Source organism: Lynx rufus, unplaced genomic scaffold (genome assembly GCF_022079265.1).
Source record: "Lynx rufus isolate CCGP_SWC_20201006 ecotype Redwood Valley unplaced genomic scaffold, mLynRuf1.p SCAF_3, whole genome shotgun sequence".
In the NCBI taxonomy this organism is placed as follows: Eukaryota; Metazoa; Chordata; class Mammalia; order Carnivora; family Felidae; genus Lynx; species Lynx rufus.
The window spans coordinates 157,953,688-157,975,213 of NW_025814845.1; the positions used below are offsets into that span (position 1 = coordinate 157,953,688).

At 58.1% G+C, this 21,526-nt stretch overlaps 1 protein-coding gene across 1 annotated transcript in view; it reads left to right on the forward strand.

The window, feature by feature from the left end:
* ADGRA2 (adhesion G protein-coupled receptor A2) overlaps window positions 1-20,780 on the forward strand; it is a 33,540-nt gene extending 12,760 nt beyond the window's left edge. Inside the window, exons 3-19 of the mRNA XM_047091925.1 lie at window positions 10,204-10,275; window positions 10,533-10,604; window positions 10,760-10,831; window positions 11,117-11,280; window positions 11,698-11,911; window positions 12,418-12,582; window positions 13,185-13,383; window positions 13,891-14,040; window positions 14,166-14,327; window positions 15,104-15,328; window positions 15,525-15,741; window positions 16,645-16,853; window positions 17,528-17,655; window positions 17,967-18,090; window positions 18,549-18,694; window positions 19,208-19,297; window positions 19,514-20,780. Of these exons, the coding sequence (XP_046947881.1) occupies window positions 10,204-10,275; window positions 10,533-10,604; window positions 10,760-10,831; window positions 11,117-11,280; window positions 11,698-11,911; window positions 12,418-12,582; window positions 13,185-13,383; window positions 13,891-14,040; window positions 14,166-14,327; window positions 15,104-15,328; window positions 15,525-15,741; window positions 16,645-16,853; window positions 17,528-17,655; window positions 17,967-18,090; window positions 18,549-18,694; window positions 19,208-19,297; window positions 19,514-20,780 (3,676 nt within the window). The remainder of the gene's footprint in view (window positions 1-10,203; window positions 10,276-10,532; window positions 10,605-10,759; window positions 10,832-11,116; window positions 11,281-11,697; window positions 11,912-12,417; window positions 12,583-13,184; window positions 13,384-13,890; window positions 14,041-14,165; window positions 14,328-15,103; window positions 15,329-15,524; window positions 15,742-16,644; window positions 16,854-17,527; window positions 17,656-17,966; window positions 18,091-18,548; window positions 18,695-19,207; window positions 19,298-19,513) is intronic.
* The last annotated feature ends 746 nt before the right edge of the window (window positions 20,781-21,526 follow it).

Here is a 21,526-nt window from a genome sequence, read left to right on the forward strand (position 1 = left end):
GGGGAACACTGGGTGCTGAGGGACTTCTCAACCCTAGGACCTGCTGGCTAAGCAGGGCCCAGAGTCAGACCCGCGAGACTTGACCACCAGGTGAAGGTATAGAGAGAGACCGGCTCCTTCAACCAGTGACGGCAGCGAGAAGTAGGGAAGCCTCGCTGGTTTAGGCAAGGATGGGGCTAAGGGAAGTTCATTAACGCTCTTTAATGAGCAATTAGCTGTGAGGGCTGAGCCCCTTAGCTGGCCAGATGCCATCTCCCCCATCCAGCTGGGGGCCCAGCATAAAGGGCTGAGGAGGATTTAGTGTGACTGGGGCCTCTTTCCTTGTCTCCCCCCAGCCAAACAAACCAACAGACAAAGCCCCAAAGGGCTAGCGCCTGGGCTGAGGGTGGGAAAGTGGATTACATCCAGAAGGCCCCCACCCGCGCTGCCCTGGTCTGGAGCTGCGTCCTGCCCTACAGGCCCAGGCAGGCTGGCCTTGGACTCAGGACTGCAAGGACCCCGCTGGCCAGGAAGAACTTTTCTAACAGAGTTGGGGACCTGACTCAGTCAAGGGCAAGCCACTTAACCTGCCAAACGAGCCCCTCTGTCAACTCCCTGTTCAGCTGACCAGCTCCAGGAACCATAGCCTGTATGACAGCTTTAGGTCCTGCCTCCCAGGACATCTGGGCCCCCGTCCCTCCTGGAGCCCTATCCTTGCTTCTTTCCGCCCCTTCGACACCCTCTCTCCTGCCTCTGCTCCCACCCTGCTGGGCATTCCTAAATCCTTTAACAGGGCCCCTGCCCCTCTAGCACCATTTCACCCGACAGGCTTGGATCAGTGTGATGGGGGATACAGAAGAATCAGGGGGAAGCCTGCTCTCAAAGAGCCAGAGATTACAGTCTAGTGGAGACTGCGACAATGCCACGCGTGTTAGAATTAAGGAGGTTGGGGTTTCCCTAATGCCCAAAGGAGGAACCTCACTGATCTGTGAGGGCTGGAACACTCAAGGGCAATTGGGATGCAGTATCTACATGACATGGAGTTTAGATCGTTAACCATGACCATGATCTTATGAGATCATCTCTATTACCACCCACTTCACAGGGGAAGGGAAAGCCTCTCCTCCAAAGTCCCCAGGGCCATAAGGAAAGCTCAGAGGCCTGGCTGGGCTAGTACGGGTGGAAGGTGCAAGCCCACGTTCCGGGTGGAAAGGCAGAGGACGTTCTCTCCGATCTGAGGCATGCTGGGGTGGGAGGGGGTCTCAGGATGTTGACTGTGCAAGCACACAGCTCCGTGACCAGGTCCCTCTACCATCTGCTCTGCAGCTCACAGGCAGGGTGGTCCAGACAAGGTAGAAAGGACTGCCACCAAGCTGCTATTAAAAAGTCTCCTTGGGTCCAAACAAATAGGGAAAGCTTTTACCTCCCACACGCAATTAAGCGCGCGGATGCTCGGATTCCTGCACTCAGCCCAGGCTTGGTCTTAGAGGGCTGGGGGGCCGGAAACCTCGCAATCCTTCCAGGGATCTTTTGGAGGATGACAAACTAGAGCTGCCTCCAGCCTTTTGCCCTGCCCCCACCAGAGCTGACCACTGCCCAGAGCTGCTCTCCCTTCTTAGCTCCAGCGAGAGCTGCTCTGAGCCTCCCGTGGCCCCACCGACGTCTTCCCATCTTTACCCTCTCACTTTATCAAAGACCCACAGGGGTCTCCCTGCTTCTCATCCTTCAGTCTCATGAGAGTAAACGTTCTGATGAAGAAAAAAGACAGTCCTTCCCTCCTTCCCTTCCCACCCATGCCACCACACTGAACCCCCCCCCCCCCCACAGCACCACGGACTCAGGTCACTGCATGGCAGGTGCTTTCAAAGCATGGGAAGCCATCAGAGAAAAATGAGAGTAGTCAAAGAATAATGACTGACTGCCACATCATGTGGCGTGGCAGGCGCACGGGGCAGGAGACAGATGAGAAGTCAGAATCCTGAGTGTGAGCCCTGCTTGGAGGTTAGGAATCATCCAGGGTCTTCATTCTAGAGCCCTGTTTGTGTGCTGAGCTCCGTTCTAGGCACTGGGAGTGAACATAGCAAACCAAGTGCCTGCCCTCATGGAACTTACCCTCAACTGATGGGACCCGGAAAATAGCAAATAAATGTACAAAGATATCAGGAAATGATAAGTACTACAAAGAAACCCAACGCAGGGTGAAGGGGGGAGAAAGCAATGGCAGAGGGGAAGCCTGCTATTTTATGTATCGAGGTCAAGGAGGGACTCGCTGACAAGGTGACTGAGCCCAAGACCTAAGGAAGGGAAGAATCTGGAGGGGAAGGCCCTACATCCACAGTATGCCTAGTGGGTCTGAGAAACAGAAGAAGGACATGTTGGGGCTCCTGGGTGGCTCAGTCAGTTGAGCGCCTGACTTCAGCTCAGGTCATGATTTCAGTTTGTGAGTTTGAGCCCCACATTGGGCTCTGCTCTCAGTGCAAAGCTGGCTTCAAATCCTCTGTCTCGCTCTGTCTTGCTCTCTCTCTGCCCCTCCCCCACTCATCATTTTCTTTTCTCTCTCTCAAAAATAAACATAAAAAAAAGAAGAAGGACATGTTAATGGGGGGTAGTAGGAAATGAAGTCAGAGCGATGCAGGCATGGGTGCCAGGTCTGGGACCTCAGTTTCCTCATCTGTAAAAAAAGGGGGGACAGGGTGATTTGTAAGGCACATTATGGATTTTAAACTTTATGATGTTGGTGTGTGTGTGTGTGTGTGTGTGTATGATACCCACGGGTGCTGCTTGAGAAAGAAAAAAAATCAAAGCGCCCAATGATGCAGCCAGGCTTTCCAGAAGAGGGGAGGCCTCTGGGCAGAGGGGTGTGCTGTGTTCAGTAGGTGCTCATGCTTCTCAAGGATAGAAGGCAGTGCAGGGGCCAGAGGAGCCCAGGATCTCCAGTCCAGCTGATCACTGCATCAGTCAGGTTCTCCAGAGAAATAGAAGAAATAGAACCAATAGGAGATGTGTGTGTGTGTGTGTGTGTGTGTGTGTGTGTGTGTGTATCTGTATAAAGAAATTATTTTAGGGGCGCCTGGGTGGCTCAGTCAGTTAAGTGTCCGACTTCAGCTCAGGTCACGATCTCTCGGTCCGTGAGTTCGAGCCCCACGTCGGGCTCTGGGCTGAGGGCTCAGAGCCTGGAGCCTGCTTCCGATTCTGTGTCTCCCTCTCTCTCTGCCCCTCCCCCGTTCATGCTCTGTCTCTCTCTGTCTCAAAAATTAATAAACGTTAAAAAAATTAAAATAAATAAAAATAAAAAAAGAAATTATTTTATTTTAGTTCTTTATAAAGAAGATTTAATTTAAGGAAATGGTCTATGTGATTGTGGTAGCTGGCAAATCCAGAATCTGTAGGGCAGGCCAGCAGGCTGGAAAGTCAGGCAGGAGTTGATGCTTTAGTCTCGAGATGGAATTTCTTCTCCGGGGAAACTTTTTTGCTAATCTTAAGCCCTTCAACTGATTGGATGAGGCCCACCCATATTGCCAAAGGTAATCTCCTTTAAAGTCAATTGATTTGTAGACTTTAGCCACATCTACAAAATACCTTCACAGCAACACCTCCATTCATGTTTGAGTAAGTTACAAGGTGCCATAGCCTGGCCACGTGAACACATAAAACTTAGTCATCAAAAACCAGTGTCCCACTACCCCAGGGATGGGGAGAGATCCTTGCCCCACTCCCAGAGATGCTAATTCATCAGGTTGGAAGGGGCCTGGGAATTTTTTACAAGGTATGCAGACGATTCTCATGCTCATCCGGGGTTGGGAACCAGTGGACCAGATGACCCCTAGACTGTGGGCCTATTCATCACAAATGAGATGCTGTGGCCTGGCGTGCAGTTGGTGCCAGGAAACACTGATCTCTCTGTGCTGGCAAGCTCAGACGTCCAGGCTTGGGCAGCTGAGTCCATGGCAGCCTAACATCCCAGAGCCTGTGAGCAGCAAGTCCCGTGGGAGGGTTGGGGCCTGGCCTAATAATGGAAATGGCAGGTCGGGGCTGCAAAAAATGCCATCATTGCCTCCTTGTGCTGAGCGCCCCTCTGGCCTTTGAAAATTGGTTAAGTTTAAGCGTATGGGGGGAGTAGGCCTGGTTAATGCATAGCAGGACCTTGAGGCTGGGAGGAGTACAGAGAGAGCGCCAAGTGGGAACGTGCCTGAGATGATCTCAGGGGAGGACAGGTGCTCCAGAGAGCACCTGGGGGGAGAGGAGAGATGGGGGACACCCTTTGTGGGGCTCTGTCGGCCAAGAAAACCTGAAACAGGGTCCAGCAGAGCAGTTCATGGCCAAGGAGTGTACAGAGTCGTCCAGATGGGTGTGAGAAACCCTGTCTCTGAGCCCTCCCCTCTGTGTCCCAGCTCCCCTCGGCATGGACAAGCCTGTCCGTTGCGGAGGAAAGACTTCTGGGGTGGGGAGGTCTTGAAGGGCATAGAACTCCACTCTGGAGTAAGCGAGGTCTGGGATTGCATCCTGCCTCTACCATTTACTTTCCGGGTGCCTGTCCAAGCCTCGGGTTTCTCCCCTGGAAAAGGGCGGTGTGGGACTCCTGGACAGGCTGTTGTGGGGACAGCAAGGGCTGTCAGTAAATGGCCACTCTGTTCCCTTCTCGGAAGAGTGCGAAATTGCAAGATGTTATGTCGGCAGCCCCTCGTTGCATAGGATCTGCCCAGAGCGCCCCAGCCTTGGGTGGACAGTCAGGTAGCTGAAACGTGGGCGCCAGAAATACTCACGGATGGCCCGTTCCTCTGGTCCCTCGCATCTCTGCCCACATCCCCCACCACACGCATTCAACAGAGAGCAGGCCACCAGAAGACCTTCCAGGGCTCCGAGGGTGCCACGGTCACAGTGAGAAGCCCCCCAAACGGGGACCAAGTGGGCCACAGGACAGGCAGCCCCCAGAAGAGGCCAAGGGAGAGAGCCTGGGCATGCAGGCGAGTCAGTGGCTGTGTGTGGACACAAGCCCGCAGAGGCTTGTGCATGCCTGGAGGAGAGGGCCTGGTGAGGGGAGCCTGGTCAGCCCCAGGATGATTTGTCATTGCCTAATGAGATTAATGAGCCCCGGGGGCTGGTATGCAGCAGTGCCGGGCACTCATTAGAAGCAGATGCTCATGGGAACGATGGCAAGGAATGGGGGGTGGGGGGGGACCTGGGGGTGGAGCGCTGCTCACCCGCCAGGTGGTTTCCATTAATCTGTGGGCGGGGCCAAGAGCAAGGCCGCCTGGCCCCGCCTTCTTCCCCTTCCCATCCCCACTCACACTGGGGAGGAATGCAGAAGAGAAGCTGCCGACTTGGGAGCCGCTGAGGGCTGGGAAGGGAGGCTTACGGGTTCGGGGACAGACCTCTTGCTGTTGTAGCACCGATGCCTGGCATAGTGTACATGTTCAGTAAATACCTGTTGGATGACCTAAGAGACAAGAAGAGCCCCAGACCATCTAGGTTTCCTCCAGCCGGATCCTCTCCCTGCCCTCCCCTAGACAGCCCCCATACCTGCGGGGCGGAGCGCGGGGGGAGGCCAGCCCCCACTTTCCAATGAACCCTGGAAGTCCTGGAGGGCCCGGGGAAAGCTGCTCTGCGGCCTCCGAACCTATAATTTGGTTTCTAAACCCACAGGCAGGGAGGTCTGTGGGGGCCAGAGGGAGCCAACTTGGGGCCCGCCCCAACCCTGTCCAAACGCGGTACGCGCTCCCGCGCACACGTGCACGCTCTGTCGCGCACACCCGCTCTTTAACAGCTTTAGGGAGGTGTAATTAACATGCCGTGAAGTCCACCCACTGCAAGTGTGCGATCCGATGCTTTGTAGCATATTTACACGGTCGTGCAGTCACCACGACCTCACTTTAGAGCATTTTCATCGTCTCCAAAAAGCAACCTTGAATCATGAGCAGCCACTCCCCATTCCTCCCGCTATTTCCTAGCCCGAAGCAACCGCTTTCTGCCTCTATAGATGTGCCTATTCTGGACATTCCCTATCAATGGAATCATGTCATGTGTAATCCCTTATAGCTGGCTTCTTCCACTTAGCCTAATGTGTTCAAGGTTTATCCATATTATAGCATATATCAGCAGTTCATTCCTTTTTATGGCCTAATATTCTGTTGTGTGAATGTAGCACGAATGCATTATCAGTTGATGGACACTGGGGATGTTCCCACTTTGGGCCGTCTTATGAATAATGCTGCTGCGACCATTTGCGTTCAGGTTTCCGTGACCTTCTCTTGGATGTGCACCTGGGTTCTGTAGTTCCTCTGCCAAACTGGTTTTCACAGAGGCTTGCACCATTTTACACTGCCACCAATAATGCATAAGGGTTCTAGTCTTTCCACACCCTCGTCAACACTTGCTGTTGCCTGTTTTTTGTATTATAGCCATCTCAGTGCATGTGAGGTGAGAGCTCGTCGTGGTTTTTCTTTGCATTTCCCTAATGACTAATGGTGCTGACCATCTTTCCATGCATTATTTGGTCATTTCTGTCTCCTCCTTGGAGAAATGTCTATGCAAATCCTTTGCCCATTTTTTTTTTCCAGCAGGTTTGTCGTTTCATTATTGAGTTGGAAGAGTCCTTTATATATTTTAGATAAAGGTTCTTATCAGATATATTTTCTCTCATTTATATATTTATATATTCTAGATAGAAGGCCCTTATCAGATATAGATTTTCTCTCATTCCCTGGGTTGTCCTTCACTTTCTTGATGATGTCCTTTAGAGAGGAAAAGTTTTTTTTTTTTTTTTGTTTTTTTTTTTTTTTTTAAATTTTTTTTTCAACATTTATTTATTTTTGGGACAGAGAGAGGCAGAGCATGAACGGGGGAGGGACAGAGAGAGAGGGAGACACAGAATCGGAAACAGGCTCCAGGCTCTGAGCCATCTGCCCAGAGCCCGACGCGGGGCTCGAACTCACGGACCGTGAGATCGTGACCTGGCTGAAGTCGGACGCTTAACTGACTGCGCCACCCAGGCGCCCCATAGAGAGAGGAAAAGTTTTAAGTTTTTACGAAGTCCACTTTATTAATCTGCCCCTTTATTGCTGATGCTCACACACTCATTCTTACACACTCAGCTTCCTGAGCTCCAGCTTTCCCAAGAAGGGTAGAGGGTATGTTTTGCTCTCAGGAATCCCACCCCCGCCCCCCATGCCTGACTTCTGCCATCGGGTCCTTCTCCTCCAAATTGGCACAGGTACAGGGAGAAGGGTTTGCCTAGAGTCAAGGTAGCCTGCTCTGGGTTGGGCGAGGGGTGGTGGGGAGGGGAGGTTCCATCCATACACCGCAACTTTCCCAGCCTACAAGACCTGGGCTCTGTGGAAGCAAGGAGAAAGTGAGAGATTCCACATCACAGAAACATCTGTTCATCCTCATGACCTCAGCTAAGAAATGAAGGGATGGGATTTAGACAATCCCGAACAGGGGGTTGTAACCTGGGTGCCACAAGCCCTCAGAAATCATACAGTGTTGGGTGTAGTGCATTTTTCTGAAGCAGGAGTCCATAGCCATCATCAGATTTTCAAAATGATGTGCTAAAGCGAGAAGCACCAACCTATAGGGACCTTGCTGGTCCAAAAAAAAAAAAAAAAAAAAATCCAAGTTCTATGATAGTATTTCCTCCTGCTGCTAGAGAGGGTACAGCCCCAGAGCCACACTTCCCCTGCCTTAGGGTCCATGACCCCATCAGCCCCATCAGTGAGCAGCCTCCGGCCTATGCTCCTCAGGAGAAGACTCAGGCCTGGCCTGCCTGGGCTCTGGAAAGGCTGCCTTGGTCACCCCTAAAGCCACTCTGTGGGTGTGAGGCAAGGGAAAAGGAGTGCCAGCGCCCGGGGGAAGCTCCCCTCTCAGCCCCCCCCCCCCCGTGGTTCTGGGCTGCAGGAAACCCAGGGCAGGAAGGGGCTGGGGCCCGAGTGGCCGCCTTGCTCCCATCTGCAGAGCATCAGTGGGGCAGGCGGGGTGGGGGTTCTCAAGGGGGGCCGGGGAGGAAATGAGAATAAACACAGTGAGCAGAGAGGGAAGGGGCGGGGGGCTGCGGCCTCAGCCCCTTGGCAGCCCATGAAGGGAAGTGACACAATGAGGAATGTGTTTCCCTCTGCCCGTCCCCCGCGTGGGGGTGGGAGGCAGAGCCCTGAGAATGGCCAGACCCCAACAGGGGCCAGGGGGCACATGCTGGAACAGCACTGGAGGGGGTGCTGTGAGAGTAAGGAGCCAAAAGGGGGGTGCCGGGCAGGAAGGGCAACCCAGGCCAGGCGGGGCACCTTTCCTGTCCCTCTCCAGTGTCCATGCTGCGCGAGCATCTAGGGTCTGCATACTTGCACAGTCCCCGCTGGGGCACTACCAGCATGCCTGGGTATGGAAGCCATCCCTTCTTGAGGAAGCTGGCCCCTTCTGCTGACTTTCCCTTCTTTCTCAAGGGACACGGGGTTATGGAGGCCACGTCCTCGGTATGAGAGGGAGCTCCGGTATGAGGACCCTTGGCCATGGGCGGGACTAAGCGTGTTTTATTTCTCCTCTCTCTCTCTCTCTCTCTCTGGGTGTTTTTGTCCCCAGCTGGGACTGTGCGAAAACAGGCCCCCTGGTGGGATGGCACCCCCCCCCCTCCATCCTGGACACCCATTTCCTCTCCCAGAGCTGGGAGCGGCTAGTTAACCCCCTCGTGCCCATAATCCACAGATGTCCCTGAGACTTTGGCAGGCAGGGCCAAGTGCGCCCTGTGTCATTCTGGGCTGGAGAGTGGTGGGCCTTGGAAAGCAGGCTGGCCCCAGATATCTCTGTCAATCTCCACCTTCTTGCACAGGCCCTTTTGACAGGTTGATTACTCCAGGAATCCCCCACCCTTGCCCTCTGCCTCATAATCTACCTAGATGCCTGGGGTGGGGTGGGGTGGGAATGCACAGGGAGCACCATGGAATGAAGGGAGCAAACAAGGAGGCAGCAGCCCCCAGCCCACGGTCCCAGGAGGGGAGGCAGTCTGGCTGAGCAGGGAGGTTTCCTGGCGCATTACTCCGTGAGGCTGCGCGTGTGCTGGGCGGGCTCAGGAAAGACTCCGGTGGTCCTTGAGTAGTTGGGTGAGTGGCCAGCTGGTGGTCTAGACACCAGTGGCTGTGCCCAGGAAGCAGAGGATGGGATGCAGCCAGTGGGCCAGTGCTCACTTTGGTCCTCAGTGGTCCCAGATAGCTGCCAGTCTGCCAGGTTTTGAGCTGGGACCAGGCAGGCGCTGGTGGGTCCCCAGTGGGCAGGAACTGCCCCTTCAGCTCTACCCTGCCACCACTGGGGGAGGTGATAAAAGGGAGGGAGGGTTGGAGTGTTGCTGTGTGGTTGAGCTTGAGCAACCAGACCCTGGGACAGACAATTTGCTCCTCCCGGTGGGTGGCCTTTGGCCCCTGTGAAGCCCTGGAGGGCAGGCAGGTGCTGGGGGGGGGGGGCGGCGCACCACCTTCTTCTGTCTGGACCTGCTTGGGCTCAGCCCAGAGATGGTGTTTCCCTTGCCACTTTCCCTCAGTACTGTGGGCTCCTAGGAGACCATGGCGGGAAGGCAGGTGGACAAACCTTTACCCCCTCAGCCTTGCCTTCCTCACCTGAAGAATGAGGGATCGCTGGGCGGGGTGGGGGGGTGGGGAGGAGGACGGTAATGGTTGTGCCCTGGAATCAGAGACCCAGGTCAGCACCCATGCGGTCATCGGCTGCTTGACCTGTTTCCACACCTGTCAAATGGGGAGATCAACATGGACAGGATGGCTATGAAAATACCTCCCCCGGTGCCACACTCCAGGAGATCTTACCTTTGGATAGCAATTTACAAAAGACTTTCACATCCATTTTCAAGTGGTGCACACAGCAGCCCCTGTGAGATCCTGGGTAGCTCGGATTGGAGCGACCTGGAGCGAGGGCTCCCGGCTCCCAGTTCAGTGCCAGCTCCCCTCCTTGCTTCCACCATGCGCTGCTTCTGTGTCCCAGGTGGCCCCACCCCATCTCTTGGCTTCCATATGCTTCCTGACACCTTTCTGACCAGCACCCCTTGACGGTAGCTGGGGTGGGCCGCGGAGACGCGTCTAAGGGGTGGGATCCTTCATCCAGCCTCCCAACCAGCGCTGAGGAGATTTAGAAGGAAATCTAGTTCTTGTCTGGTAAAAGTGAAGCTTCTCCACCCCAGGAGAGCATGTGGCCCAGACAGGCAGAGGTGTGAGTACTCCCACTTGCCTCCCACAGGGACCTGAGGAACAATGTCATCAGCACGGTGCATCCCGGGGCCTTCCTGGGCCTGGGAGAGCTGAAGCGCTTGTAAGTGGCATGTCCTGCTCCCCTAGCCCTGGGGACGGTCCCCTGGGTCCCTTCTCGTTTCCCCACTCACAGCGCCCCTGTCCCCAACACGCTGTATTGCTGGGGCGGGGGGCGCTGATGGAGGAGACACCTGAAGCCCATCTCCTTGTTCATCCTACTCCCCACACGAGCCCCGGCCACACACTTGTGTCCCCCACAAGTGGATCCACGTGCTGCTACGCGGCCAGCTTGCTGAGGCTGTGTGTGTGTCTCTCTAGAGATCTATCCAACAACCGGATTGGCTGTCTCACCTCTGAGACCTTCCAGGGCCTCCCCAGGCTTCTCCGACTGTAAGTGAGGGGCAGTTAGTGGGGAGGAGGGGTCTGGGAGGAGGGAGGGCAGCACCAGACCCTCAGAGTCCCCTGTGTTCCCTTCACCCACTCCTCCCTCCTCTGGCTCAGGGAGACCCTGAGATCCAGGCTCACTGTTCCCTGCCCCCCTGCAGAAACATATCTGGAAACATCTTCTCCAGTCTGCAACCTGGGGTCTTTGATGAGCTGCCAGCCCTTAAGGTTGTGTGAGTATCTATTTCCAGCCCAAGGACTCAGACCTCTGCTTCCTTTCTCTGCCCAGGAAGGACACATGCAAGTATCATGACCACCGTGGCCAGCCTTATGCATAGGCGGGACAGGCAATGGCTGAAAGCATCATACCTGCCTTCCCACCATCGCCAGGCTGGTGGTGGCAAACGCATACCCAAATGTGCCCTTCCCAGCCTCAGTCTCCCTCCCGGGGCTCCGCCCCACCCCCTGAGCCCACGCCCCCTCCGCTCTACTCTGTGGCCCCTCTACCCATTCTGCAGGGATCTCGGCACTGAGTACCTGACCTGCGACTGCCGCCTGCGCTGGCTGCTGTCCTGGGCCCGGAATCGCTCCCTGCAGCTGTCGGAGCACACGCTCTGTGCCTACCCCGGTGCCCTCCACGCCCAGGCCCTGGGCGGCCTCCAGGAGGCCCAGCTGCGCTGCGGTAAGCACACCCTCACCCTGCACCCTTGGCGCAGACGCGCTCCTGAAGGGCCCCACTGGCTCGAGGCTCCCCCTGCCTCTCGTTCTCCAGGGCATCCTCTCCCTCAGATCCCCCTGGGGGTCCTTCTCCATCAGCTGTTCCTAAACTTTCTTTGGGGCTGCTGCTTTGTGTTTGCATCCGGTCCCACCTCCTGGGGTGACAAATGTGCTGCCACAGGAGCGCTTTTCTTTGCTTGCCCCAAACCCGCCCGCCCCCTCCTTGTGCTCTTATCTCCAGGGGCTTTCTCCTGCCCCTTTTTCCCCAGCCAGAGTGGGCTCCAGTGCAGCTCCACTCCTGGCTCTACACACCACGCCCCTGCCCCCGGCATCTCGCACGCTGCTGCTCGCGGGCCTCACTGCCCTGGTGTCCCCCCCACAGAAGGGGCCCTGGAGCTGCACACGCACCACCTCATCCCGTCCCTGCGCCAAGTGGTCTTCCAGGGTGACCGACTGCCCTTCCAGTGCTCTGCCAGCTACCTGGGCGAAGACACCCGCATCCGCTGGTACCACAACCGGGCCCCCCTGGAGGGTGACGAGCAGGCGGGCATCCTCCTGGCCGAGAGCCTCATCCATGACTGCACCTTCATCACCAGGTACAGGCCCTGCTGCCACAGTACCCATCCCCCGCCCGCCCAACGCCCTGTGCCCAGATGTCCTTGGGAGTACATTCATGGGCGTTAAGAGTGTGCTTGTGTGTGTGCCTGGAAATCCAGGACTCACGGTCTGGATAGGGGAATACAGATTAAATGCCTGATAGAAAAAAAAAGGATCATATCTGACTTTTCGTTAGTGCCTTTACAATGTAAAAGCTCTATTATCAGACTTAATCTCTCCAATAGACTTGCGAGAGAGGTATTATTATCTCCCTGATACACACAGGGAAATTGAAGCTCAGGAAAACAATATCTTAAGGCCGATGGGAATGAAAGGAGTATGTACTTGTATCCCTCGCTCAGTTAAAGGAAAAAGAACCCCAAAGCTCAAGCCCTGCACACTTAGGCCAGGGTGACGTGGGTGGACGGGGCCGGGGCGCTCAGGAAGAGTGGCGCGGCCACCTGGAGCACCTCGCCGAGCCAGCCCTCCCCCTGCCCGCCTGCAGCGAGCTGACCGTGTCTCACATCGGTGTGTGGGCGTCAGGGGAGTGGGAGTGCTCGGTGTCCACGGCCCAGGGCAACGCCAGCAAGAAGGTGGAGATCGTGGTGCTGGAGACCTCGGCCTCCTACTGCCCGGCTGAGCGAGTGGCCAACAACCGCGGGGACTTCAGGTGCGGTCGCCTCTGCTGCCCCAGAGGACCCCCCCCTCCCAGCCCCCACCCCCGCTCCTGCGTCTGACAACACCAGTGACCAGGGTCTCCCCATCTGCTCTGAGATGCAGACAGCACTTTTGTTGTCCAGCTCCAAGTGCCACTGTCCCGCTGCTGTATTGACAGAGCCCTTGTCTTTTGGTATGAACTCCCCATCTGAGATGTGCTGTGCAGAACAGAAAGTTTGGGTGGATTTTTTTGTTTCTTTGGTTTGCTTCCTTACATTAACAGTACACAAAACTCTCGCACAACACGCCGTAATATCTCAATGGCCCCCTCAGTTAGCGAGGGCGGGTCTGTTCTCGCCATTGTACAGCTGAGCATACTCGGGGTGCCAAGGCTAAGTGACTTGAACTCAGGGCTCCGACTCTGAACACACACAGAGTTAGAGAGAAGGTGGGGCTCAGGAGCCCCTGGAAGGCCAGTCCAAACCCTCGCTTCCGAAGCCTTCCCCCAGGTCCCAAGGGGCCCGAGCATCCAGGTTCTCGAGGGCAGGGGAGGGGCCCTTGCTCTGAGGGAAGGAAGAGCCTGGGGCAATAGCAGCCTCCTGCTTCTACCCCCAGGTGGCCTCGAACCCTGGCAGGCATCACAGCCTACCAGTCCTGCCTACAGTACCCCTTCACCTCAGTGCCCCTGAGCGGGGGTGCCCCGGGCACCCGAGCCTCCCGCCGGTGTGACCGAGCTGGCCGCTGGGAGCCCGGGGACTACTCCCACTGTCTGTACACCAACGACATCACCCGCGTGCTCTACACCTTTGTGCTGGTGAGGCCAGGAGAGGAGAGGGGCAGGGGGCATCCCGTCTGCTCTGGGTCGGGAAACGGGAAGGGGAGAAGCCCGCTGGCCCCACGGGGCCCGGAGGCCCCCTCACGGCCACTCCGCCGCCCCTCCTGTCCGTGGGCGTGCGCGGTGAGGGGCTCTTGTTCTCTCGATTTTCTTCTTCCAGGCAATGCAGACCACCCCCTCCCAGGGCCACCCCGAGCATCTTTAGTCCCAAACACAGCAAGGACAGCCTTAAGGGGGAAAACAAGGACAGCGTGAGGTCGTCCCATTGTCCTTATGCCAGTGGTGTTCGGAGTGGACAGCCTCGAGTCCTGAGTTCATTCCTTCCTTGTGCCTCGTGTCTTGATTAGACCCAGCTGGTGGGCTAGACCCCTCTCCCCAGGCACCGGCACCCTGAGCATCAGCACAGACAAGGGGGCCCCCTAGGGGCAGTTCTCGGGGAGAAGGAGCAGAACTGGACGGTCTCCTTTCTCCCCTCAATTCTCCCAGATGCCCATCAACGCCTCCAACGCGCTGACCCTGGCCCACCAGCTGCGGGTGTACACGGCTGAGGCGGCCAGCTTCTCGGACATGATGGATGTTGTCTATGTGGCTCAGATGATCCAAAAATTTTTGGGTTATGTCGACCAGATCAAAGAGGTGAGATTCAACCCGGCCTCTGGGGCCCCTGGAAACCACCCTGTCCCTTGCTCAAGCCTCTTGTGTCCCCACCCCTGGGCCCCAAACCCGACTCCTGCCCTCAGTGACTCCCTGCCCCCCGCCAGCTGGTGGAGGTGATGGTGGACATGGCCAGCAACCTGATGCTGGTAGACGAGCACCTGCTGTGGCTGGCCCAGCGTGAAGACAAGGCCTGCAGCGGCATCGTGGGTGCCCTGGAGCGCATCGGGGGGGCTGCCCTCAGCCCCCATGCCCAGCACATCTCTGTGGTAATATGGGTCAGCTGGGAGGAAGCTCCTTGGGGAGCCTCGCACTGGGAGGGACCTTAGAATCAACGGGGGCCAACCCTCGCCAGCCAGGACAGACACACTCCTCTCTTCAGGCAGCAAGTCCTCCAAGTATGCACCTGCCGTGCGCCCAGCTAGCCAGAGCACGGAGCATGACTCAGTGGAGTGGAATTCAGTTCCGAGTTGTCAGGAGCAGTGCAAAGGAGAGGGGGCCAGTGAGAGGGAGAAGTTGTGCAAAACTTCACGGTGGGGAACGGAACCGTAGCACCAGCCCAAGGAACTAGAGGGGCTTGGGATCAGGGTGACAGCACTGTGATGGAATGAGGAGTGATGGAGACATCTGTCCCCTGAAAAGAGGGTGAGATCGCCAGGGGTGGGTTGTGAACCCATTAGCAACCACAGGGGAGCAAGATGCTCTGCTAGGCACTTCCGGAGGTACAAGGAGGCTGGACGTGGACCCTGCTCCACGGTTTAGTTGGGGTGGCAGAACTAGTATCTGTTGAGAAGTGAGCAAGATACAAGGTAGGGTGTGAGTGGGAGGAAAGGTCTTAGGAGGAAGAAGGTGCCATCGCCAGGGGTAGGGGAGACTCGGCAGCAGACCTAAGACTGCCAGGCCTTGGGAAGATGGGAAGGAAGAATGCGTAGGGGGACACAGCCTGAGCAAACCCACAGAGAGAGACCGTGTGGTCTCAGCAGGAAGCCAAGAGAGAGCCGCCAGATCTCAAATGGGGGGGGAGTGACAAGTTCCCTGTCCCTAGAACTCAAGAAACGTGGCATTGGAGGCCTACCTCATCAAGCCACACAGCTACGTGGGGCTGACCTGCACAGCCTTCCAGAGAAGGGAGGCGGGAGTGCTGGGCATACGGCCCGGAAGCCCCGGCCAGAACCCCTCCCCGGAGCCAGAGCCCCTGGCCGATCAGCAGCTCCGCTTCCGCTGTACCACGGGGAGGCCCAGCATTTCTCTGTCGTCCTTCCACATCAAGGTGGGCACTGGGGGAGGCGTGTGGGGGCGGATGCTAAGAGGGGATGTGCCCAGATGCAGGTGCCTCGTGGAAATGGGTGCTGTGAGTGGAAGCTGCTCCAGAAAAGGGGTAGAGGGGAGGGGGGAGGGGGGAGCCGTTAGGCCTTGGAGTCCTAGGGGGTCCTAGATGTCTCTGAGGAACTCCGATGTCCCCCCAGAACAGCGTGGCCCTGGCCTCCATCCAGCTGCCGCCCAGTCTGTTCTCGTCCCTTCCGGCTGCCCTGGCTCCCCCTGTCCCCCCAGACTGCACCCTGCAACTGCTTGTCTTCCGAAACGGCCGCCTCTTCCGCAGCCACGGCAACACCTCACGTCCCGGAGCCCCCGGGCCTGGCAAGAGGCGTGGCGTGGCCACCCCTGTCATCTTTGCAGGAACCAGTAAGGCGCTGAACTCCCCACACCCCTTCCTGCCCTTCCCTCACCCACAGCACCCCCTAAGAGCCTGGGGGAGTGGCAGAGGAGAGTGACCACACCCCATTTCCCAGGAGGATAGGGGACAGAGACATCCTGTAAAGGGCTTCTGGAGAAAAGCCTCAGGAAGACATTGGGATTTATATCCCAGATTTGTCAAATTGCAAAAGTTAAAAACACAGACCCTTGACCCACCTTGGCCTCCCTCCCTCCCTCCGACCTCCTAACCTGGTGCCAACTTTCCCTCTCCGGGTGCCCCCACTCCCTCCATCCCCGAATCCTCACTTCACCTTTTGTTCCCTGAGTACAAGTACCTTCCACCTTCCTGTCCCTGACCCCAGCCCCAGAGTCCCCTCTTTTCAGGTAGGTCACCACCATTCATTCAGCACCTGGAACAGGCCACCTCCCAGTGCTTTATTTTTCTTTAAAAAATTTTTTTTTAAGTTTATTTATTTATTCTGAGAGAGACAGAGACAGTGTGAGCAGGGGAGGGGCAGAGAGAGAGAGAGAGAGAGAACTCCACACAGGCTCTGCATTGCCAGCGCAGAGCCTGATAAGAGGCTCGAACCCAGGAAACCTCAAGATCACGACCTGAGCCGAAACTGAGAGTCGGATGCTTAACCGACTGAGCCACCCAGGCGCCCCCTGGTGCTTTATTTTGATCCATCCCTGTGTCACCCTGGTGAGACTGACCACCTGGAAGGCAGGGCCCGAACTGGCACCTAACCATGTCCCGAAGTCCGGCCGGCGCCCGGCCCGCGGGCGTTCAGTGCACGCTCGGGCTGTTGTTCACTCGCCGCCACCTAGTTCCATACAGCCAGCCTCCCCGCAGCCCAGTTCCACCCGTGTGGACTTCCCTGTCTCCCGCAGGTGGCTGTGGTGTGGGGAACCTGACCGAGCCAGTGGCCGTCTCGCTACGGCATTGGGCTGAAGGGGCCGAACCCATGGCAGCTCGATGGAGCCAGGACGGGCCGGGCGGCCCCGGGGCTTGGAGCCCCGAGGGCTGCCAGCTCCGCTCCAGCCAGCCCAACGTCAGCTCCCTGCACTGCCAGCACTTGGGCAATGTGGCCGTGCTCATGGTGAGTGCGACAGGGGCCCAGAGGCTGGGAGAACTCCGGGGAATGTGTGGGAGGTGAGAATGGGGGTGTTCGGATCACCTGGGGCCACAGAGAACTACAGAGAGGACAGCAGCCTTATCGGGCCTCGTAACTGTAGGACTCATGGGGAAACGTCCCTCTGGCCTTCCCCACACCTTTTCATCTTTCAGGAGACAGGGAGGTTCTGCCTCCGCTCATCGAAGGGGATGGACCTGGAACTCCCCAGCCCGGTCTTCACATCCTGCACATCCAGATTGTTAAAGTGGAAAAAAAAAAAAAATCTGGGAACATTTCTCCTTTCTGGTCACCCCACTCCCTCACCACATTTTGCACCCCGCTCTCCCAGATCAGCTGGATGATAGAAACTTCCACCTCTTTCCTCATCCCTGATTTTCAGGCTGAGGCTCAGAAAAGCTCCCGGAAGGGCAAGAGACTAGGAGGGAGGAATAGGCAGGCAGTAGATGATTAACACTGCCTAAGACTGACTTCCTAAGCGTGGACTCGCAGCACTTACATCTTCACCTACCTGGACGGACTAGGGGCCAAAGCTGACAGGGCTTGGGGAAAGGAAAAGTGGCCTGGGGGGCTGGCCAGGACTCCATGGGGTGGCCTCTACCCCTGGCTTCCTAATACGTCCTCTTTCCTACTCTTTCTAGGAGCTGAGTGCCTTCCCCAGGGAGGTAGGGGGCTCAGGGGCAGGGCTGCACCCTGTCGTGTATCCCTGCACCGCCCTGCTGCTGCTCTGCCTCTTCTCCACCATCATCACCTACATCCTCAACCACAGGTGGGAGCGCCCGCAGGAGGGGTGGGCGAGGAGGGAGGGCTGTGGGTCTCACCAAGTACTGGCCAAGTGTTCCTTTCCCCAGTGGGGCCACATGACTTTCTTGGGCCCTTGCCTAGCATTTTATTTGCAGGGTCTAGGGCTGGAAAACACACCTTGGGGGTTAAGCCCTTCCTGCCCTGGGGCCTCTATCACACTCGCACACATGTATGCACATAGATATCTGCCTTTCCCTCTTGCTCTCTGAATTACCTTGAGACCCCATGGGCCTGATCTTGGGCGGAGTGGCCCATTAATTACTATTTCTGGGGCAGCTCCATCCACGTGTCCCGGAAGGGCTGGCACATGCTGCTGAACTTGTGCTTCCACATGGCCATGACCTCCGCCGTCTTTGCAGGAGGCATCACACTCACCAACTACCCGACGGTCTGCCAGGCAGTAAGCAGGAGAAGGGGCTGGAGCGGGGCGGGGGGCGCTCCTAGATGAGTGATGGCAGCCTAGGCACAGAGTCTGTGGGTGCAGGGGGAAAAGGGGACTCATGCTAACAGGCCCCAGCTCCACTGTTGTGTCCAGCCTTGCTGGGGTCGGGGGCATGAGAGGAGGGGAGGTAAGAAGTAGAGAAACTATGAGATGGGTCTTCAGTGGAGAATGGGGTCTGCAAGGAGAGGGCAGGGACAAGCCAGAAAGCAAGAGCAGGGGTGTCAAGTCTCCGGAGTGGGAGAGAACCCCGGGCTGGAAGTCGAGAGGGTGACCACGGGGTCAGAACCTTGAGGAGGATCTGGGTAGAGCTGGGGATGGGAACCTGGGAGGAGCGGTAGAACGCTGCGCACTGAGGCTCTGGGGTGGCTCCAGTCGTAGCGGCCCCGTCCCCCAGCCTCAGTGGCCTCACCCTGCAGGTGGGTGTCACTCTGCACTACTCTTCACTGTCCACACTGCTCTGGATGGGTGTGAAGGCCCGCGTCCTCCACAAGGAGCTTACCTGGAGAGCACCCCCTCCACAAGAAGGGGACTCTGCCCCGCCCGCTCCCCGTCCCATGCTCCGGTACATGCCTCAACTGTCAGCTTTGCAAGGGTGAAGGGTTCAGAGGCGGGTATAGAACACCAAGCTCTGTCCTCCCAGGGTGGATGCAGGGTGGGTCCAAGATCCTGGGAGATCACGCTCCAAAGAGAAAAGGCCCTAGGTGGCACCAGGTTGCCCAAGGCCATGGGGTGGGTGCACCCTTAGGGCTTTTCCCGCATGACAAAGCCAGGGAAGGAAGAGACCCCAAAGGGCATTGGACAGGGATCCTGGCCATGTGAGCAGCACCCTGATTTCTGCAGTGTTTAGGGTGAGAGAGCAATTCTAGCCTCTGTCCCTTAGAACAGTCTTGGCCAAGTCCCCTAGGAATCTACTGAGCCTGCCCCGTAGGGGCCTTGCGTCCCAGGCAAAAAATTCTGACAGAATTTAAAGGGGAAAGAGGATGGGACAGAGACCCTGAGTCAAGGTTTCCGGGCACCTGGTTCCAATTCCCTTGGTTCCCCATCTCTCTGATCCCCAAACCCCATTCCTCTCCAGGTTCTATCTGATCGCTGGAGGGATCCCACTCATTATCTGTGGCATCACAGCTGCTGTCAACATCCACAACTACCGGGACCACAGCCCCTAGTGAGCGCCCCAAACCCACCCACCCTGACACTGGACGCCTTCTACGTCCTTGGCAGGGGCACCTGCCAGGCCCGCTCAGCCGGCGACCCACCCCAAACCCATGCATGTTGACTCAGCCAACCTCTGCTTTTCCACTCACCATGTCCTATCACCCCAGCCACCCAGCCACCTCAGACGTGCTCCCCCTCCTCATCCACTGCCTGTGTCTCCCCTCAGCTGCTGGCTGGTGTGGCGTCCAAGCCTAGGAGCCTTCTACATCCCGGTGGCTTTGATTCTGCTGATCACCTGGATCTATTTCCTGTGTGCAGGGCTGCGCTTAAGGGGTCCTCTGGCACAGAGCCCAAAGGGGGGCACCAGCAGGGTCTCCCTGGAGCCAGGGGAGGAGCTCAGGGCTTCCACCAGGCTCAGGAGCAGCGGCCCCTTCCTGAATGACTCAGGTTCCCTTCTGGCTACTGGGAGCGCGGGGGTGGTGACACCCGGGCCCCCGGAGGATGGTGACGGCCTCTATTCTCCGGGAGTCCAACTGGGGGCGCTGGTGACCACGCATTTCCTGTACCTGGCCATGTGGGCCTGTGGGGCTCTGGCCGTGTCCCAGCGCTGGCTGCCCCGGGTGGTGTGCAGCTGCCTGTACGGGGTGGCAGCCTCCGCCCTGGGACTCTTCGTCTTCACCCACCACTGTGCCAGGCGCAGGGACGTCAGGGCCTCCTGGCGTGCCTGCTGCCCCCACGCCTCCGCCCCCGGCGCCTCACCCCGGGCCGTGCCCGCCGCCTCAGAGGACGGTTCCCCCGTGTTCGGAGAGGGGCCTCCCTCCCTCAAGTCCTCCCCGAGCGGCAGCAGCGGCCACGCGCCGCCCCTGGGCCCCTGCAAGCTCACCAACCTGCAGCTGGCCCAGAGTCAGGTGTGCGAGGCCGGGGTGGTGGCCCGCGGGGAAGGGGAGCCAGAGCCCACGGGCTCCCGGGGTAGCCTCGCGCCCCGCCACGCCAACAACTTGCACCACGGGCGCCGAGTGCACAAGAGTCGGGTCAAGGGGCACCGCGCGGGGGAGGCCGGCGCCAAGAACCGGCTCAAGGCGCTGCGCGGGGGCGCGGCGGCCGGGGCGCCGGAGCTGCTGTCCAGCGAGAGCGGCAGCCTGCACAACAGCCCGTCCGACAGCTACCCGGGCAGCAGCCGCAACAGCCCGGGCCTCCAGCTCGAGGGCGAGCCCATGCTCACGCCGTCGGAGGGCAGCGACACGAGTGCGGCGCCGCCCCCCGAGGCGGGCCGGCCAGGCCAGCGCCGCAGCGCCAGTCGCGACAACCTCAAGGGCGGCGGGGGCGGCGCGCTGGAGAGGGAGAGCAAGCGCCGCTCGTACCCGCTCAACGCGGCCAGTCTGAACGGCGCGCCCAAGGGGGCCAAGTACGACGACATCACCATGACGGGCACGGAGGCGGCCGGAGGCGCCTGCATGAAGACGGGGCTCTGGAAGAGCGAAACCACCGTCTAGGGCGGGGGTGGGCGACGCTGTAGGACAGGCTGGCCATGCGGCCCTGTCACCCAGGCTGCTGGGGGGGAGGGGGGGCGGGGCCTCAAAGACGTCAACCGGTACATCAACGGGTTTGAGGTAGAGGCGCCCATGGCTGCCGCTCGGCACACCAGCTTTAGTCCTGGAGGCTGGGGAAAACGACAGGGGGAGGCCTGCCACCGCCAAGAGGGCAGTCCCTCTGGGGTAGCGACAATCCCAGGACCACAGGCATGATACATTTCCGTCCCAGCCCAGGCTGGTTTTGGCAGTCAAACCGGTGCCGTCCAGGGTAGCAGGGGAGGTCCTGCCAGCCCGTGGAGTGAGAAACTGCCCCCCCAGAGCCCCCAGGTGGGCTCCTCCTTAGGTACTCCCCACAGCTTATCCACCGTGCCTCACTGATGGTCATCGGCCTGATCAGGAAGACACAGATGACAGGAGCTTGAGAACAGCGTTCTCTCCTCACTGCCCTCGTCAGAAGTCAGCCCTCTGTGCCTAGATCCTAGGGCCTCCCCAACCCTGCTCTTGGCCAACCAGGGGGCCAGCCTAGCAGTTGAGCCAGGTGACCAGGACCTATAGGTGCTGCTTTTAAGATAAACTATGCAAGAGAAGGTAGAACCGTGTGAAAGCAGCTCTGGAGATGGAGTTCTAGGGAAGGGGGTGGGAGCAGGTGGGAAGGTCGCACCATCAGGGACGGTGGGACACTTCCCACAGGAGTGGTCCACACACCA